The 13,981-nt window shown below is 44.4% G+C and overlaps 1 protein-coding gene across 3 annotated transcripts in view; it reads right to left on the bottom strand.

The window, feature by feature from the left end:
* LOC130273684 (dynein axonemal heavy chain 5-like) overlaps positions 1-13,981 on the bottom strand; it is a 334,039-nt gene that overhangs the window by 248,945 nt on the left and 71,113 nt on the right. For all 3 annotated transcript variants that reach the window (XM_056520899.1, XM_056520897.1, XM_056520898.1), the window contains exons 19-20: positions 8,064-8,219; positions 7,757-7,896 (exon numbers count right to left, since the gene is read on the bottom strand). In XM_056520899.1, the coding sequence (XP_056376874.1) occupies positions 7,757-7,896; positions 8,064-8,219 (296 nt within the window). The remainder of the gene's footprint in view (positions 1-7,756; positions 7,897-8,063; positions 8,220-13,981) is intronic.

The following is a 13,981-nucleotide window of genomic DNA, read 5'->3' as shown; positions in this document are numbered from 1 at the left end:
ATTAACTTGACTATGGTGGAACTGTGCTGTGGTCTAACTGTGGGTGCTGTTCAAGAGGAGCCCCTATGCCTCATATTGAGGGCCTTTCGCATTATAGAAATCTAATGCACGCCAACAAGGGGTGGGGGCGGGTCTCTCTTTTATGCATGGGAACCCCCATAGTGTGGTGTGTTTAATTAGTTACGTAAGAAGCCCTGAAGGCTTCTTGTATTACACTAAAAGCTGAACAGCTCCTGAGAGAAATTGCAGCGCTCTACCAAAGTTGTAAAACATAATAAAAACTACTCATAGAATCATCCTGGCATATAAACTACACACTAAGACTATGTCTGCCAATACATTTGTACCCACATGGAAATGCAAGGTCTTTTATAGCTACAATAAAGTAGTTATCTGGCGCGGGGGGGGGGGGGGGGGGGGGCTGGCCTTCTATCTGGTGCTCAGGCCCAATATGTCACATTGTCTCTCAGCCAATCACTGGTTGAGGAGGGACAACATTGCAGGCAGGCATCTTCAGAGCTGCAGCGTGATGTATTGGGCCCAGGAAGAGGATCGCACCGCGGATCGGTGTAGGATACTGGAGGCAACACGGGAGGAAAGTAAAACCGTGCCCTGATGTTCCAATATTTAAACCCTTTGTTGGTTCAGGGTGCAAAATTATCTATCTTGCCGACACTACAAATCCAGGAAAATGTAAGAAAATGTTTCATAGATACATTGAACGATAATAAAAGATACATGAAGGTGAGAGCTATAAATTTATTCAATAGAATATGCATTGTCATTTCTGCAAATTTGATTTTCATAGAGGAAACAAATGAATTTTGAGTGCATGATGCAGGCTTCCAACCAAGAAGAAACATAGTCTATTCTGTAAATATTTCATGAAGAACCAAGAAAAAAGAAAATGTTAGTATTTTGTAGCTCTCCTGCTTGACAGTTATAGTTGCACAGTTTGAGATACTACTATTGTTAAAACAGAAGCACAGATATGATGACCTGAAGGGTAATGGCTGAGGGTGCTTAAGAGCAATCAATGACGGATGCTTAAATCTTCATTCACTAAAGTAAAATAAAGAAAGCCTAAGCATAGAGAGACGCTACCGAAATATATATTTATGTGTAATGGGTGGTAAATTGCTGTCATTTCAAGATCCGTATCTATTTAATGCAATAAAAATTCCTACACCAGGACTATTCTGATGTGGGCCATTGAATATATTAGATGAGACAAAACAATAGATAAACATTCAAAGAAGACTCAAAGTTACAAACTCTTAGAAGCTCTAGATGATCGGTGTTCCTATTAATTACAAAAGAACATGGCGATGAACAGTACGATGACTTGCTTTCTGTGAGACCAATTGTGCCTTTTGATGCCACTCTTTGTTTTTACCATACAATGTAATATAAAACTATGTAATATCACTGCGGAATATGTTGGAGTTATATAAACATATAAATAATTAATATTATGTTTTAATATAATTATGTCTTTTTATGTAATTAAGTAATTTGTAGGTCATTTTTTAGTATTCTAAATATTTGTACTTAAAAATGGCAAATTTGTATTTAAAATTTTTTTTTTTTATGTGACAATTTTTTAAACAATTTTTTTGGGATTGTTTGATCACTTGTACACTGCACTGCAATGTATTAGAGTGCACCATCAAATTGTCAGCTACAATTTGCCATGACAACTGTTCAGCAGGGGGACCAAGAGGATGCCTGAAGTAACCAGCATGCAGCTTCTAACTGCCTAGATGCCACTGTCCCTATTGACTGCAGTATCTAGGCAGTTAAAAGTTTAGGATTAGAGCTAGGTTCCATGCCAGTCTCTGACTGCAGCTGTCAGCTGCTGAACGTTCATGTGCCTGCTTTATACATTCTTAATGACTGGCAATATATATATATATATATATATATATATATATATATATACACACCGTATTTTTCGCCCTATAGGACGCACCGGCATATAAGACGCACCCAATTTTAAAGGTGCAAAATGTAGAAAAAAAATATTCTGCACCCAACAGTGATCTTCAACCTGCGGACCTCCAGATGTTGCAAAACTACAACTCCCAGCATGCCCGGAGGTAATAGGAGGTAATACCGTCACCGCTCGTCACCGCTGCCCTGGATGTCGCTCCATCGCTGTTGCCGCGTCCCCATGGTGTCCCCGACGCTCCGGACGTCTTCTTCCCCGGCATCCTCACTCTCCGTTGCCGCCAACGCACGCCGCTCCTATTGGATGACGGGACGGCTTGCGCAACAACGTGATGACGTCGAAGGAGAGCGCCGCCATGCAGGGCACGGAGCAGACACCGAGGAGGCAGGTAAGGTCCCTCCCGGTGTCCTGTAAGCTGTTCGGGACGCCGCGATTTCACCACGGCGGTCCCGAACAGCCCGACCGAGCAGCCGGGTTAGTGTCACTTTCGCTTCAGACGCGGCGGTCAGCTCTGATTGCCACGTCTGAAGGGTTAATACAGGGCATCTCCATGATCGGTGATGTCCTGTATTAGCCGTGGGTCCCGGACGTTGATGGCCGCAGGGACCGCCGCGATAGGTGTGTATTCGCCGTATAAGACGCACCAACTTTCCCCCCCCAGTTTTGGGGAAGAAAAAGTGCGTCTTATACGGCGAAAAATACGGTATATATATATATATATATATACATATACATATATATACATACACACACACACACACACATCATGGAGGGCTAAGGGGTTCAATGGAATTACACCTGAATTTTAGTAGGTTTTGAGTAATTGACTGAAAAGGGAGTTTTCCTACTAGAATATATCTCACTAGAATTATCCCATCATTTTCGTATCAGTGAAATAAGTCTGTTGGGAGCCCTACAGCTAGTTACAGCTACTTCACAATTTTCCCTACATATCATCACTCCAATCCACTCACAGAACTGGGATTTGCAACACAGCTCCATTAACCCATCAGAGACCAGACTCCCACAGATCTTAAATAGACAGCATAACCTAGGAAATTAATTTATGGAACTTCTTTAGAAATTAATTTTTCAAAGGGGAATTCATATATTTACTATTTTAAAGTCAGTCTATAAAAGGATTGGAATTGTCTCAGTGTAAACATGTTGGGGGAGATTTATCAAAAACTGTGTAGCGGAAGAGTGGTGCAGTTGTCCATAGCAACCAATCAGATTGCTTTTTCATTTTTCACAGGCCTCTTTAAAAATGAAAGAGATCTGATTGGTTGCTATGGGCAACTGCACCACTCATACTCTACACAGGTTTTGATAAATCTCACCCATTATCCTGTGCCTTTCCAAAGGAAAACTGTGGGCTTGGTCAAATAGTTTTTTTCTAATTCCTTCATAGGGTATATCCACACCGCAGAATGCACATGTGGAATTCTGCAGGGAATATTCTGCACGGACATTTTGCCACAGCAAAGTCTCACTGATTTTAATGGGATTCTGCTGCACTGTGCACACAGAGGAATTTTCCGAGGCAGAGACACGGCAGAAATCCCGATTCTGGCATCCACAAAATGAATAGACTCAGAAACGCATTGCTGTCTATGAGGTGGCACATTTCTGAGCAGTCCTAGAGCCTGCCGGATCATGCAAATGTGCAGAATGTCTGCCCGCGTTTTCCGGGAGGACATTCCGCACATTTTCGGCTGTGTAAATCAGGCTTACGTGTTTACCTGACGTCATAAAAAAATTCAAGCAATAGAGTCCATGTATTTCATTGAACCATAGCAACTGCTCTCAGAAGCCTGTTCTATAGCCCAAAAAAGGTCGATAAAGGGGTACTCCAGTGGAAAACTATTTTTTAATCAACTGGTGCCAGAAAGTTAAACAGATTTGTAAATTACTTCTATTTAAAAATCTTAATCCTTCCAGTACTTATCAGCTGTTATTTGCTCCACAGGAAGTTCTTTTCTTTTTGGATTTCCTTTCTGTCTGACTACAGTGCTCTCTGCTGACACCTCTGTCCATGTTAGGAACTGCCCAGAGCAGGATAGGTTTACTATGGGCATTTGCTCCTACTCTGGACAGTTCCTGATATGGACAGAGGTGTCAGCAGAGAGCACTGTGGTCAGACAGAAAAGAAATTCAAAAAGAAAAGAACTTCCTCTGTAGTATACAGCAGCTGATAAGTATATTATATATTATATTATTATATTTAATATTTTTAAATAGCAGTAATTTACAAATCTGCTTAACTTTCTGGCTCCAGTTGATTTTAAAAAGTTGTTTTCCACCGGAGTACCCCTTTAAAAGGGGTACTCTGGTGAAAAAAAAAAATATATATATATATTTTTTTTTTTTTTTTAATCAACTGGTTACTTCTATTTAAAAATCTTAATCCTTCCAGTACTTATCAGCTTCTGTATGCTCCAAAGGAAGTTATTTTCTTTTTAAATTTATTTTCTGCCTGACCACAGTGCTCTCTGCTGACACCTCTGTCTATCTCAGTAACTGTCAAGAGCAGGAGCAAATCCTCATAGCAAACCTCTCCTGCTCTTGACAGTTCCTGATACAGACAGAGGTGTCAGCAGAGAGCACTGTGGTCAGACAGAAAATTTCATTTAGAAAAGATCTTCTTGTGGAGCATACAATAGCTGATAAGTACTGGAAGGGTTAAGATTTTTAAATAGAAGTAATTTACAAATCTGTTTAACTTTCTAGCACCAGTTGATAAAAAAAAAAAAAATCACCAGAGTACCCCTTTAATACTATCTAAAGCAAATTCAGCATTAGATTGGCAAAATAAAGCCCTCTCACACATGTTGACAGTTATTTTGGCATATATGTTACTATGAAGTAAATGTGGGAAACGTGCAGCATATACAAAACCTATACCATATTCATGAAGTTTCCTGCTATAATTTAATTACATTCATTCAGTAAATTCCTTATTCTTTAGTATGTGTCTATTCTCAACCACTTAGCAGTCACAGACTGGCAGCTTAGGATTTTGCCGACAACTACATTTTAATCTTGCTTACTTTTGATGCTGCAGCGATTCAATGGGAATTGGTTTGCAGTCTACAATAACTTGGGCACAGAGCAGAACATCTAATATCACTTTTTTTTCTTTTCAGTTTGATTCGTTTTTTTTAGTTGGTGATAAGCTACAGTATGTCGGAAGTTTTACCCAGTGCCAACCACAGAACATTCTCTGATTTTTATCATCATTTTCAATTTAAAAGATCTTCATAGGTGTTAATGTTACTACATTATGTAACTGTACTACCCTTTTCTATGTACAGTATGACCAGTAGAATCTACAGAAAGCTACAGTATACCAGAGAAATTCCTCTGTGCCAGGACTTGGAACCCATCTATAAATGTAGACCCCACAAAAAGAATGTGCCACAGACAGCAATAGCAATTTATCTGAAATGCCTACCTTGCTTCTTATACACTACAAATTTTTGGGACCAGAGCCATAGCTGCCATGAGGCGCAGCTACAGTGTCTGTAAAGGGGGGCGCAGATGTGGTCCCCCTTTTTATTGAGTAGTGCGAGTTATCACGTCAGTGACGTGGCGCCGGCAGAGAGGAGCACGCGGGAGGTGGGCCGTCAGTCTACCTCATCTGTTCTTGCACCGCCGTGGCGCCGCTTGCTGACTTCCTGTGCTGTTGCAGAATGTTGCAGCGCCATGCCTCCCGCTAGTGCCGCTGATGTAAAGTTTTCCTCGATTTGTGGAAAACTGAGCGCATGCGCAGCACTCCGTTGACAGCGTAGGGCCAACGTAGGCAGCGTTAGGAGCGTATCCCTGCGCATGTGCGGTTGTGTGTACCGCACAATAGTTTTCTACGATTCGTAGAAAACTAAGAGCGCATGCGCAGCTTTCCTCCTCTACGCAGTTAGCATAGGGAGGCTAGCGTATGTTAGTGCATGCACAGCTGTTCAGAGTAGTCCGTAGAAAACTGTGCGTGCGTGCGTGCGTACGTAGTTAGAGTAGGTAGCGTAGCATGCAGGGGGAGGGGGAAAACCAGCGTAGGGTTAGCGTAGTTTAACATTAGTGTAGTGTAGCTAGCTTAGATTGTAACGTAATTAGCGTAGCTTAGGTTTTATAGTTAAAGGAGGTAGGTTACAGGTTTTAAAGTAAATAGACTACAACTCCCAGCATGCCCAGGCTTGCTGGAAGTTGTAGTTTTGCGTGTTTTACAGTGAAGGGACCACAACTCCCAGCATGCCCAGACAAAGGCTGACCAGGCAGGATGGGAGTTATAGTTTTACACAGGTATAGAGTAGTTAGCGTAGAGTAATGTTAGCGCAGTTTTAGAGAAGTTTGCACAGCGTAGTGTTAGCACAGTCTTAGCGTAGTTAGCGTAGCATAGTATTAGCTCTGTTTTAGTGTATTTAGCATAGTGTTAGCACAGTTTTAGTGTAGTTGGCGTAGCGTAGTGTAAGTGTAGTTTTATACAGGTGTAGCATAGTGTAGTGTTAGCACAATTTTACACAGGTGTAGTGTAGTTAGCGTAGTGTTAGCGTAGTTTTCCACAGGTGTAGTGTAGATAGCGTAGCGTAGTGTTAGCACAATTTTACACCGGTGTAGTGTAGCTAACTTAGTTTTACAGGCAGATATGTGCTGCTTGGAGAAACTTCCAGTAGGTCAGAGGATAAGTTATATTCCACTACAGTATTCCTTTCAAGATTCTCAGGCTGCAAGAAACAAGATTCACTGTTCAGATGAAACCAAAATGGAACTTTCTGGCTCAATTCTAATTGACACGTTTGGAGGAAACCAGGCATTGCTCATCACCTGCCCTATACCATCCCTACAGTAAAGCATGGTGGCATTCGCATTATGCTGGAGGGGTGTTTTTCACTAGCTGGGACAGGAAGACTGGTCAGGGTGGAGGGAAAGTAGAATGGAGCAAAGCACAGAGATACTCTTAATAATACAGTGATCCAGAGTGCTCTGGACTTCAGGCTAGGCCAAAGGTTCACCTTCCAACAAGACAAAGCCCCTAAAAATACAGCCAAGACAACACTGGAGTTATTGAAGGACAACCAGAGCCCTGATTTGAACCCAATCATACATTTCTAGATGGACCTGAACATGGCCTCCACTGACAGTCCCATGTGCATCCCCATCTTCAGAAAAGAATGGCAGAATATCCCCCCTTTCAAGTGTGCAAACCTCACAGCATCATATCCAAGAAGATTAGATGCTGTAATCACTGCCAAAGGTGCCCTAAAGGGGTTATCCAGTTAAAAACATTTTTTCATAACAACTGGCTCCAGAAAGTTAAACAGATTAGTAAATTACTTCTATTAAAAAGTCTTAATCCTTCCAGTACTTATCAACAGTGCTTTCTGCTGACACCTCTGTTTGTCTCAGGAACTGTCCAGAGTGGGAACAAATCCCCTTAGCAAACCTCTCATGCTCTGGACAGTTCCTGAGACAGACAGAGGTGTCAGCAGAGAGCACTGTTTTCAGACAGAAAATAACAACTCAGCTTCAGCATCTGAAAAGTACTGGAAGGATTAAGATTTTTAGTAGAAGTGATTAACAAATCTGTTTAACTTTATGGAGCCAGTTGATATGAAAAAAATGTTTTTTACTGGAATACAATGCAGATTGTTAGGGTAAAACTTGATTTTTGTTCATTTTAGCATAAGGTCGCATCATAACAAAAGTAATTGTAGAAAGTAGAAGGGTCTGAAGACTTTCCGAATGCACAGTACATGGATAACATATAGACACACATACCTTTTTAGAACACTCAACTTTAGAACAAGTACTTACTTAATTTGTTGCATTTTAATCTGCTGCTCTCTAGTGGCAATACTATGAATGGCATCCGGAACTTCAAATCCCATCTTATGAAGGTATTTTGTTTCATACAGGACTTCCAAAACTATTGGATCCAGGTTAACATAGAGTTCCTGCGCATGAACCAAACAAGTATCAAAAGTAGTCTGAAGTATGGAAAGGTTTCCCAGATTTATCAAGAGCAACTAACAAAATGGATTATAAGAATATACAATAATGTCTGACAAGGGCTTCACAGATAAAGAGAAAAAAATATACTGAATTGTGTTACACAAAATACCTTTGTTTCGGGATGTCTAACCAGCAGAGATGCATGCAGTCCAGTTTTAGCCATTTCCACACATTTACACCATCCTCTGTAATAGAGCAGCTCAAACTCCATAAGGACGGCAGCCATTTTATTGTAGCTCCGGATAATTTTCTTCATTTCCGCGCCCTAAAGATAGGAAACAGTTTTGTTTTTACTCCATATCATTTGTAATTATACTGTAAACTCCATGTATATAGTAAATATAGGAATATGGTCAAATTTTACACAAAGCAATAAAGCAGTTTGAAATCACATTTATATAGACTTTCTGGTGCAATAATGTGTTCAACGAATATACTGTGTGTGAATATAACCTAGCAAGGGACTGTCCTTTGGTGTCATACTATTAAGATGGGTACCCTTTCTCCCATCCCATCCCTCCCTTTTTTCAGTGCCTCTCCTATTTATATCAATCTTGGAATACAGTCTGTTTTTCTGTAGGCCATATGATTTCTATTTTTTCAGCTGTTGCAAAATGATCTCTATCCCACTCAGCGGTTGCTCCACCCATTGAAGCAGGCAGGCTCCCTTTGCACACCTGACTAGTGATGTCATGCCTGGACACACTGCAAACTGGGAAAACCTGAGAGACGGCAGTAATTTTGTATGTTGCTAAAAATAAATATTGGGGCGAAAAATCACAGAAGAATTGCAAGACCACTGTCACACACAGGTACAGACACTATATTATGAACTACATAACTTTACAGCCCCTGTTGCATAGTCATGCCATGCTGTGAGGATGCGTGGGCACTTGGCTCCTCTCCCGTTCTCCTGGAATCGCCCTTCTTACTCGCAATAAAACACTCGACACCCCGACATCACCGTGTGGAGGGAGCTAGCCCTGCATGGAACGTTATTTAATGCCGATGGGCCGCCGCAATAAGGACAAACCAAGTGGCAGATCTCCAAGAGCTGGAAGCCGTAGCGACTCCCTCACCCTCGTTGTCGGGTGTGCTGGAGGGCGCCGATAACGGGGGCCATGCCGGCGTGGACTACGGGGCCCTGGCGGATGCTATGGCTGATCGCATCATGCCGTGAGTCAAAGAAACGCTTACCGACTCGCTGAAGCAGCCCCTGCAGGAAATCCATGTGGCCCTTCAGCACCAGGGCACACGCATCACAGCGGCTGAGGAGAGGCTTCAGGCTGCCGAGGACGAACTGATGGTGTCTGGGTCCAAGAGAGCAGCTCTTGAGGGGGAGTGTCGTTGACTTTGGGACAAAGTCGACGATCTAGAAAATAGATCGCGGAGAAGCAACCTGCGGCTGGTGGGTGTACCGGAGTTGATCCCGGCTACGGATCTCCTTCATCTTTGTGAGTTCGTGCTACCTAAGTAGCTAGGGATGCCCCGACCCTGCAGGGTTGAAAGAGCACACAGACTGGGCCCAGACCTGAGGGGTGAGGCTGAGATGGGGCTGCACAACGTGCACCAGGCAGAAAGAGGCCCCGTCAAGTCATCGTTAAATACTTGGTCTACCAAGACAAAACGGCAATATTGACAGCGTTCAGAAGGTGCAGAGAGGATCTAATTATTGAGGGTGCCAGGGTCTTACTATTTGGTGACTTTTCGACAGAAGTAACCAAGAAGCGCAAGGCTATGACCCCGATCTGTACGGCACTGCACCAGTAAAATATTCGCTTCGCCCTGGTTTATCCAGGAACCCTGAGAGTATTTTTCTCGGAGGGAGGAAATGCGACCTATGACTCCCCGGAAGCGGCTACTGCAGGATTATCTAACGTTCTTCAACTACCACAATGGGTGGGCTCACCCCGGCGCTCTGTGGCCTCACCTAGGCCAGCATCTTGAATGCACTCCCCAAGACCGACGACTCCTGCTTTGAACCCAGAAGCACTGCTGTTCCCCGAGACCGAGAAGGTGGACTTATCTAGGCCGCCTTCACCCAAGGAACAGAGGATGAGATCTTAGCTTGGCCTGTTTGCCTTTTGAGTAGATGTTGCTGTGCACTGGACCGTGTCAAGCTGGGACCCTTTCTGCTGACCCGAATGGTTTTTGATTGCAACGTACGCACCTGCTACCTGCTGATCGATAAGTTGTGCCACCTTATCCAATATACTTGTGTTGGACGTTATGGGGTGGGGGAGGGGGTCTGCTGTGATTTAGAGGCGAATGTTGGTTTTATCTAGCTGGGATGGGAAGGGGGAGGTGGGGGTAGGTAGGTTGGTGGCAAGGGGGTATATGGGGGGGGGGGGGAAGGGGGGGAGGGGAAAGAAGTATACAAAAAAAAAAGCATGACTAATGGTTCCCTATACATGTGGGTTGACCCCTCTATCTTATTGCCCAGTTATTGGGGACAGGATCCTGTCTTGTTAAGGTACGTTAGGGGGGGTCCGGGGATCATCTCTGAAGGATTGGTAGGTGGTTTCCTAATGTCGCGGTACATATCTGGGGAAGGGGCCAGGGCGAGTCCAGGATTCAGCCTACTGTTATTACGTGGGGCTGGAGGGATAGGGGAGTCCGCCTATGTTTTTTGGGTGCTTTTCCTACCAGTTAGAGGGGTGTTGTTCTTATAGAGGACAGGGTGATCCTTCTTTCTGCCCTGTCGATTGGATTGGGGTGTAGTGAATGGAGGGTGGAGGTGGGAGGGGGGGGCGCGAGATGTGCAGTTATGATGTCCTCGAGTGATGGCATTGCGGAGGTCAAAGAGGCATTTAGGAACACAAGATGGAGGTATGCGATGTGTTTCTTGCCTGGAGGGGTTGAAGATTGTGTTTTAAAGGTAGCTCTAATGTTGGTGGAGGGGGGGTTGGGTGGGTTCACAGGAGACTCTTGTACTAAATTTCTCCAAAGAGGGGTGCAAAGGGGATATCCTTTCTATACAATGCAGCTGTCATTTCCTATGTTGAGTGATACATGCGATTAGTTTCCTGGAACGTGAAGGGGTTGAGGTCCCCACAGAAGCGTAGTCGTGTCCTTCAACACCTTAAAAGGTTATCCCCTGACATAGCCTTCTTGCAAGAAACACACCTTGAAAAAGAGGACTTCCATAGGATGTGCAAGTGGTGGGTTGGCAGGGTGGAGGGATCTCCAGCTGTGGCACGGAAAGCAGGGGTACTGATACTCTTCCACAGGTCTTTTGCTTATGAGGTCTTGTCGGTTTCCCCTGACCTGTTGGGTAGGAGATGTACGATTAGAATTAAAGTTGCAGCGGAGGAATTCGAGCTCCATAATGTATATGGCCCGAATGACACTAATGCTTCCTTTCTTCGCAGATATGACTGCTGAACTTGCCGTTCACGCGGCAGTCCACAAATTGGTAGCGGGCGACTTCAACGCGTTTAGTGGCGACAAAGAGGACCGCAGGAGCAACAGGTCCCCCCCCCCCTTCTCATAGAGCTCATGATGGGATCCTGACGAATCGGGCAACTTCGCAAGGGATGACAGACTCTTGGAGATTGCTCCACTCCGACGGTAGGGAATACAGTCACTACTCCCACGCCCATGACTCGTGGTCCAGACTGGATTACTGTTTTATATCTCGCTCGTTACAGCACCGCATAGAGAGCTCGGAATTTGAGGACATGGTGGTCTCGGATCACGCACCGTTGGTGGTACGGGTCACGGAATCTCACCCCCGTGGCACGGACTACTTGTGGCGTTTCCTGACTAACCTGGCCAGGGATGAATCCTTCCAATCGGTATTAAAGGGTTGGTGGGGGGAATTTGTGGTGGACAATGCGGAGCATGTTTCGAACCCCAAATTATACTGGGATACCGCTAAGGCCGTCCTTAGGGGCCGGATCCTCAGCTACACTTCCTCCCTGAAAAAATGCATTGCACGACAGTTGACTACTCTGAGAGACTCCTTAAGACAGGCCTACACAGAGTTCCTCTTGTCGCCGGCCACTCAGAAAAAACATTCCTGGACATCCGCAAAGTCTGAGTATGACATGTGGATTGACAAAAGAGATAGTCTTTGGAGGTCTCTTTTTGAGGCCTCTCTATTTAAATTTGGCAACAAGCCAGGCAGATTGCTTGCCAGGTTTGCCAAAGGGAAGCAACCGACTACACACATGTAGCTGACTTGTACTCACACCCAGTGGGACCGACACCCGATCCAACTGGGTGGCTGGGACAGCTTTCCCTACCGACGTTGACGGCGGAGGAGACTGATATGCTAGGCCGGCAGATAGGTGGGGGAGGAGCTATCTATGGCTATAAAGGGCCTTCAGTCCCAAAAGGCTCCAGGTCCTGACGGCTTCTCCGGACTTTTATAAATTGTTGGCCAAGGAAGTCTCGCCTACCATGTTATCCCTCTACAATTCATGCCTGACTGGGGGGGGGGGGGGGGGATACCAACGTACTCTAACATGGCATACATCAAGGTACTCCCGAAACCGGGGAAGGATAGCTCGTCGCCAGGGGGATATAGGCCGATTTCCCTCATTAATGTCGACCTGAAACTAGTATTGAAAATATCGGCGGATAGACTGGCGGGCGTTTTGCCGAGATTATTATTGGCGAATCAGGTCAGCTTTACTAAAGGGACGGTCCTCGGTCACTCATATTCGCACAGTTTTAACGTTACTAGATGACTTGCAGCAATGTCCTGAGAAGCATCCCACCGTGGCATTGTTATCTATAGACGCCGAGAAGGCTTTTGGCAATGTCCGGTGGGACTGGCTATGGACGGTCTTGAAACACATGGGGTTCAGCGGACCCTTCCTACATTATTTACAAGCTATCTACTCTACACCAAGAGCGCGGATACACACTACTGGCTTCCTTTCACCCACTTTCACACCACAAAAGGGAACACAACAGGGTTGCCCTCTCTCCCCCCTGCTTTTTAATCTGGCTATTGAACCCTTGTCGCTCATGTTACACTCCCTCAGGGACCGGTTTGGGGTGGAGCTGGGGGGACAGAGGATCAGCCATACATTGTTTGCCGATGACCTACTGTTGTTCCTAGAAAATCCAAGGGGGGGTATGGAGAGAGTCTTCGCTACACTGGAGGCCTTCGGGGAGCTTTCTGGCTTTCAAGTTTGTTAGGATGAAGGAGAAATCAGCAAAGAGCTTTTTTAGGAAATGGGGTTCATATATCACTACCTTTTTATCTGACGAAGACATTATCAATGTAGTGAAGCCATTTAGAAATACGGTATGGTACCTGATGAAAGATTTGGCGGGGGACCTGGGTAGACTGAGACTGCCAGACTGACACAAGGCGCTCTAGAGGTGCATGTTGAGTGGGTTAGAGTCCGGCCCTCAGTTCACGGGGAACAACTCTCGAATTGGTACAGGACCTCATGTATTCCTCTTCTCACTAGAAATGTAGTCACTCGAGATTTAGGTTGTATTGTCGTATGTTCCCTCAGCAGCTTTTCTTTTGTCTTATGCAGTTCTCCTTTGCATTATCCCATTGGGTGGGGGGGGAAGGGGGGTGCTGAGTCTGATGGGGGGGGGTTGTTTATTCTGCATATTTTCCATGCTACTGTATGTACTGTTATATGATGTCATATTCATCTCCGACACAATGATGCCAGATTCAGGGTATGCCCTGAGGCAGATGTTTGTAACTTTTATTTTTAAAAAAAAAGGAGGGAAAAAGCACAATAAAAATATGTTTAAAAAAATAATCTGCTGCAGAAAACCTACAGCAAAATATGCACATGTGAACATACCCTAAATCATATATTGGACAGTATAATGTAGCTCCAACTCCACCACAGTTACTTTCTGTCTGCCCTAAAAGCAGAGTATTGGGCATATAAACTGTGTCATTTTACAGTCACTTGAAGATAAAATGGCAGGAATTAAAAGTTTAATTCCACACTTTGAAAATAATACATTCGTCCAAACAAGCAGCAAAAAGACGTATTAAAAGATGTAGGAAGGGCACACATCTGATGCATTTCAGAGCGACAT

Source organism: Hyla sarda, chromosome 5 (assembly GCF_029499605.1).
Source record: "Hyla sarda isolate aHylSar1 chromosome 5, aHylSar1.hap1, whole genome shotgun sequence".
NCBI lineage: Eukaryota > Metazoa > Chordata > Amphibia > Anura > Hylidae > Hyla > Hyla sarda.
Note: the sequence above shows the minus strand (reverse complement) of the source record. Positions and strands in the feature narration are given on the sequence as shown.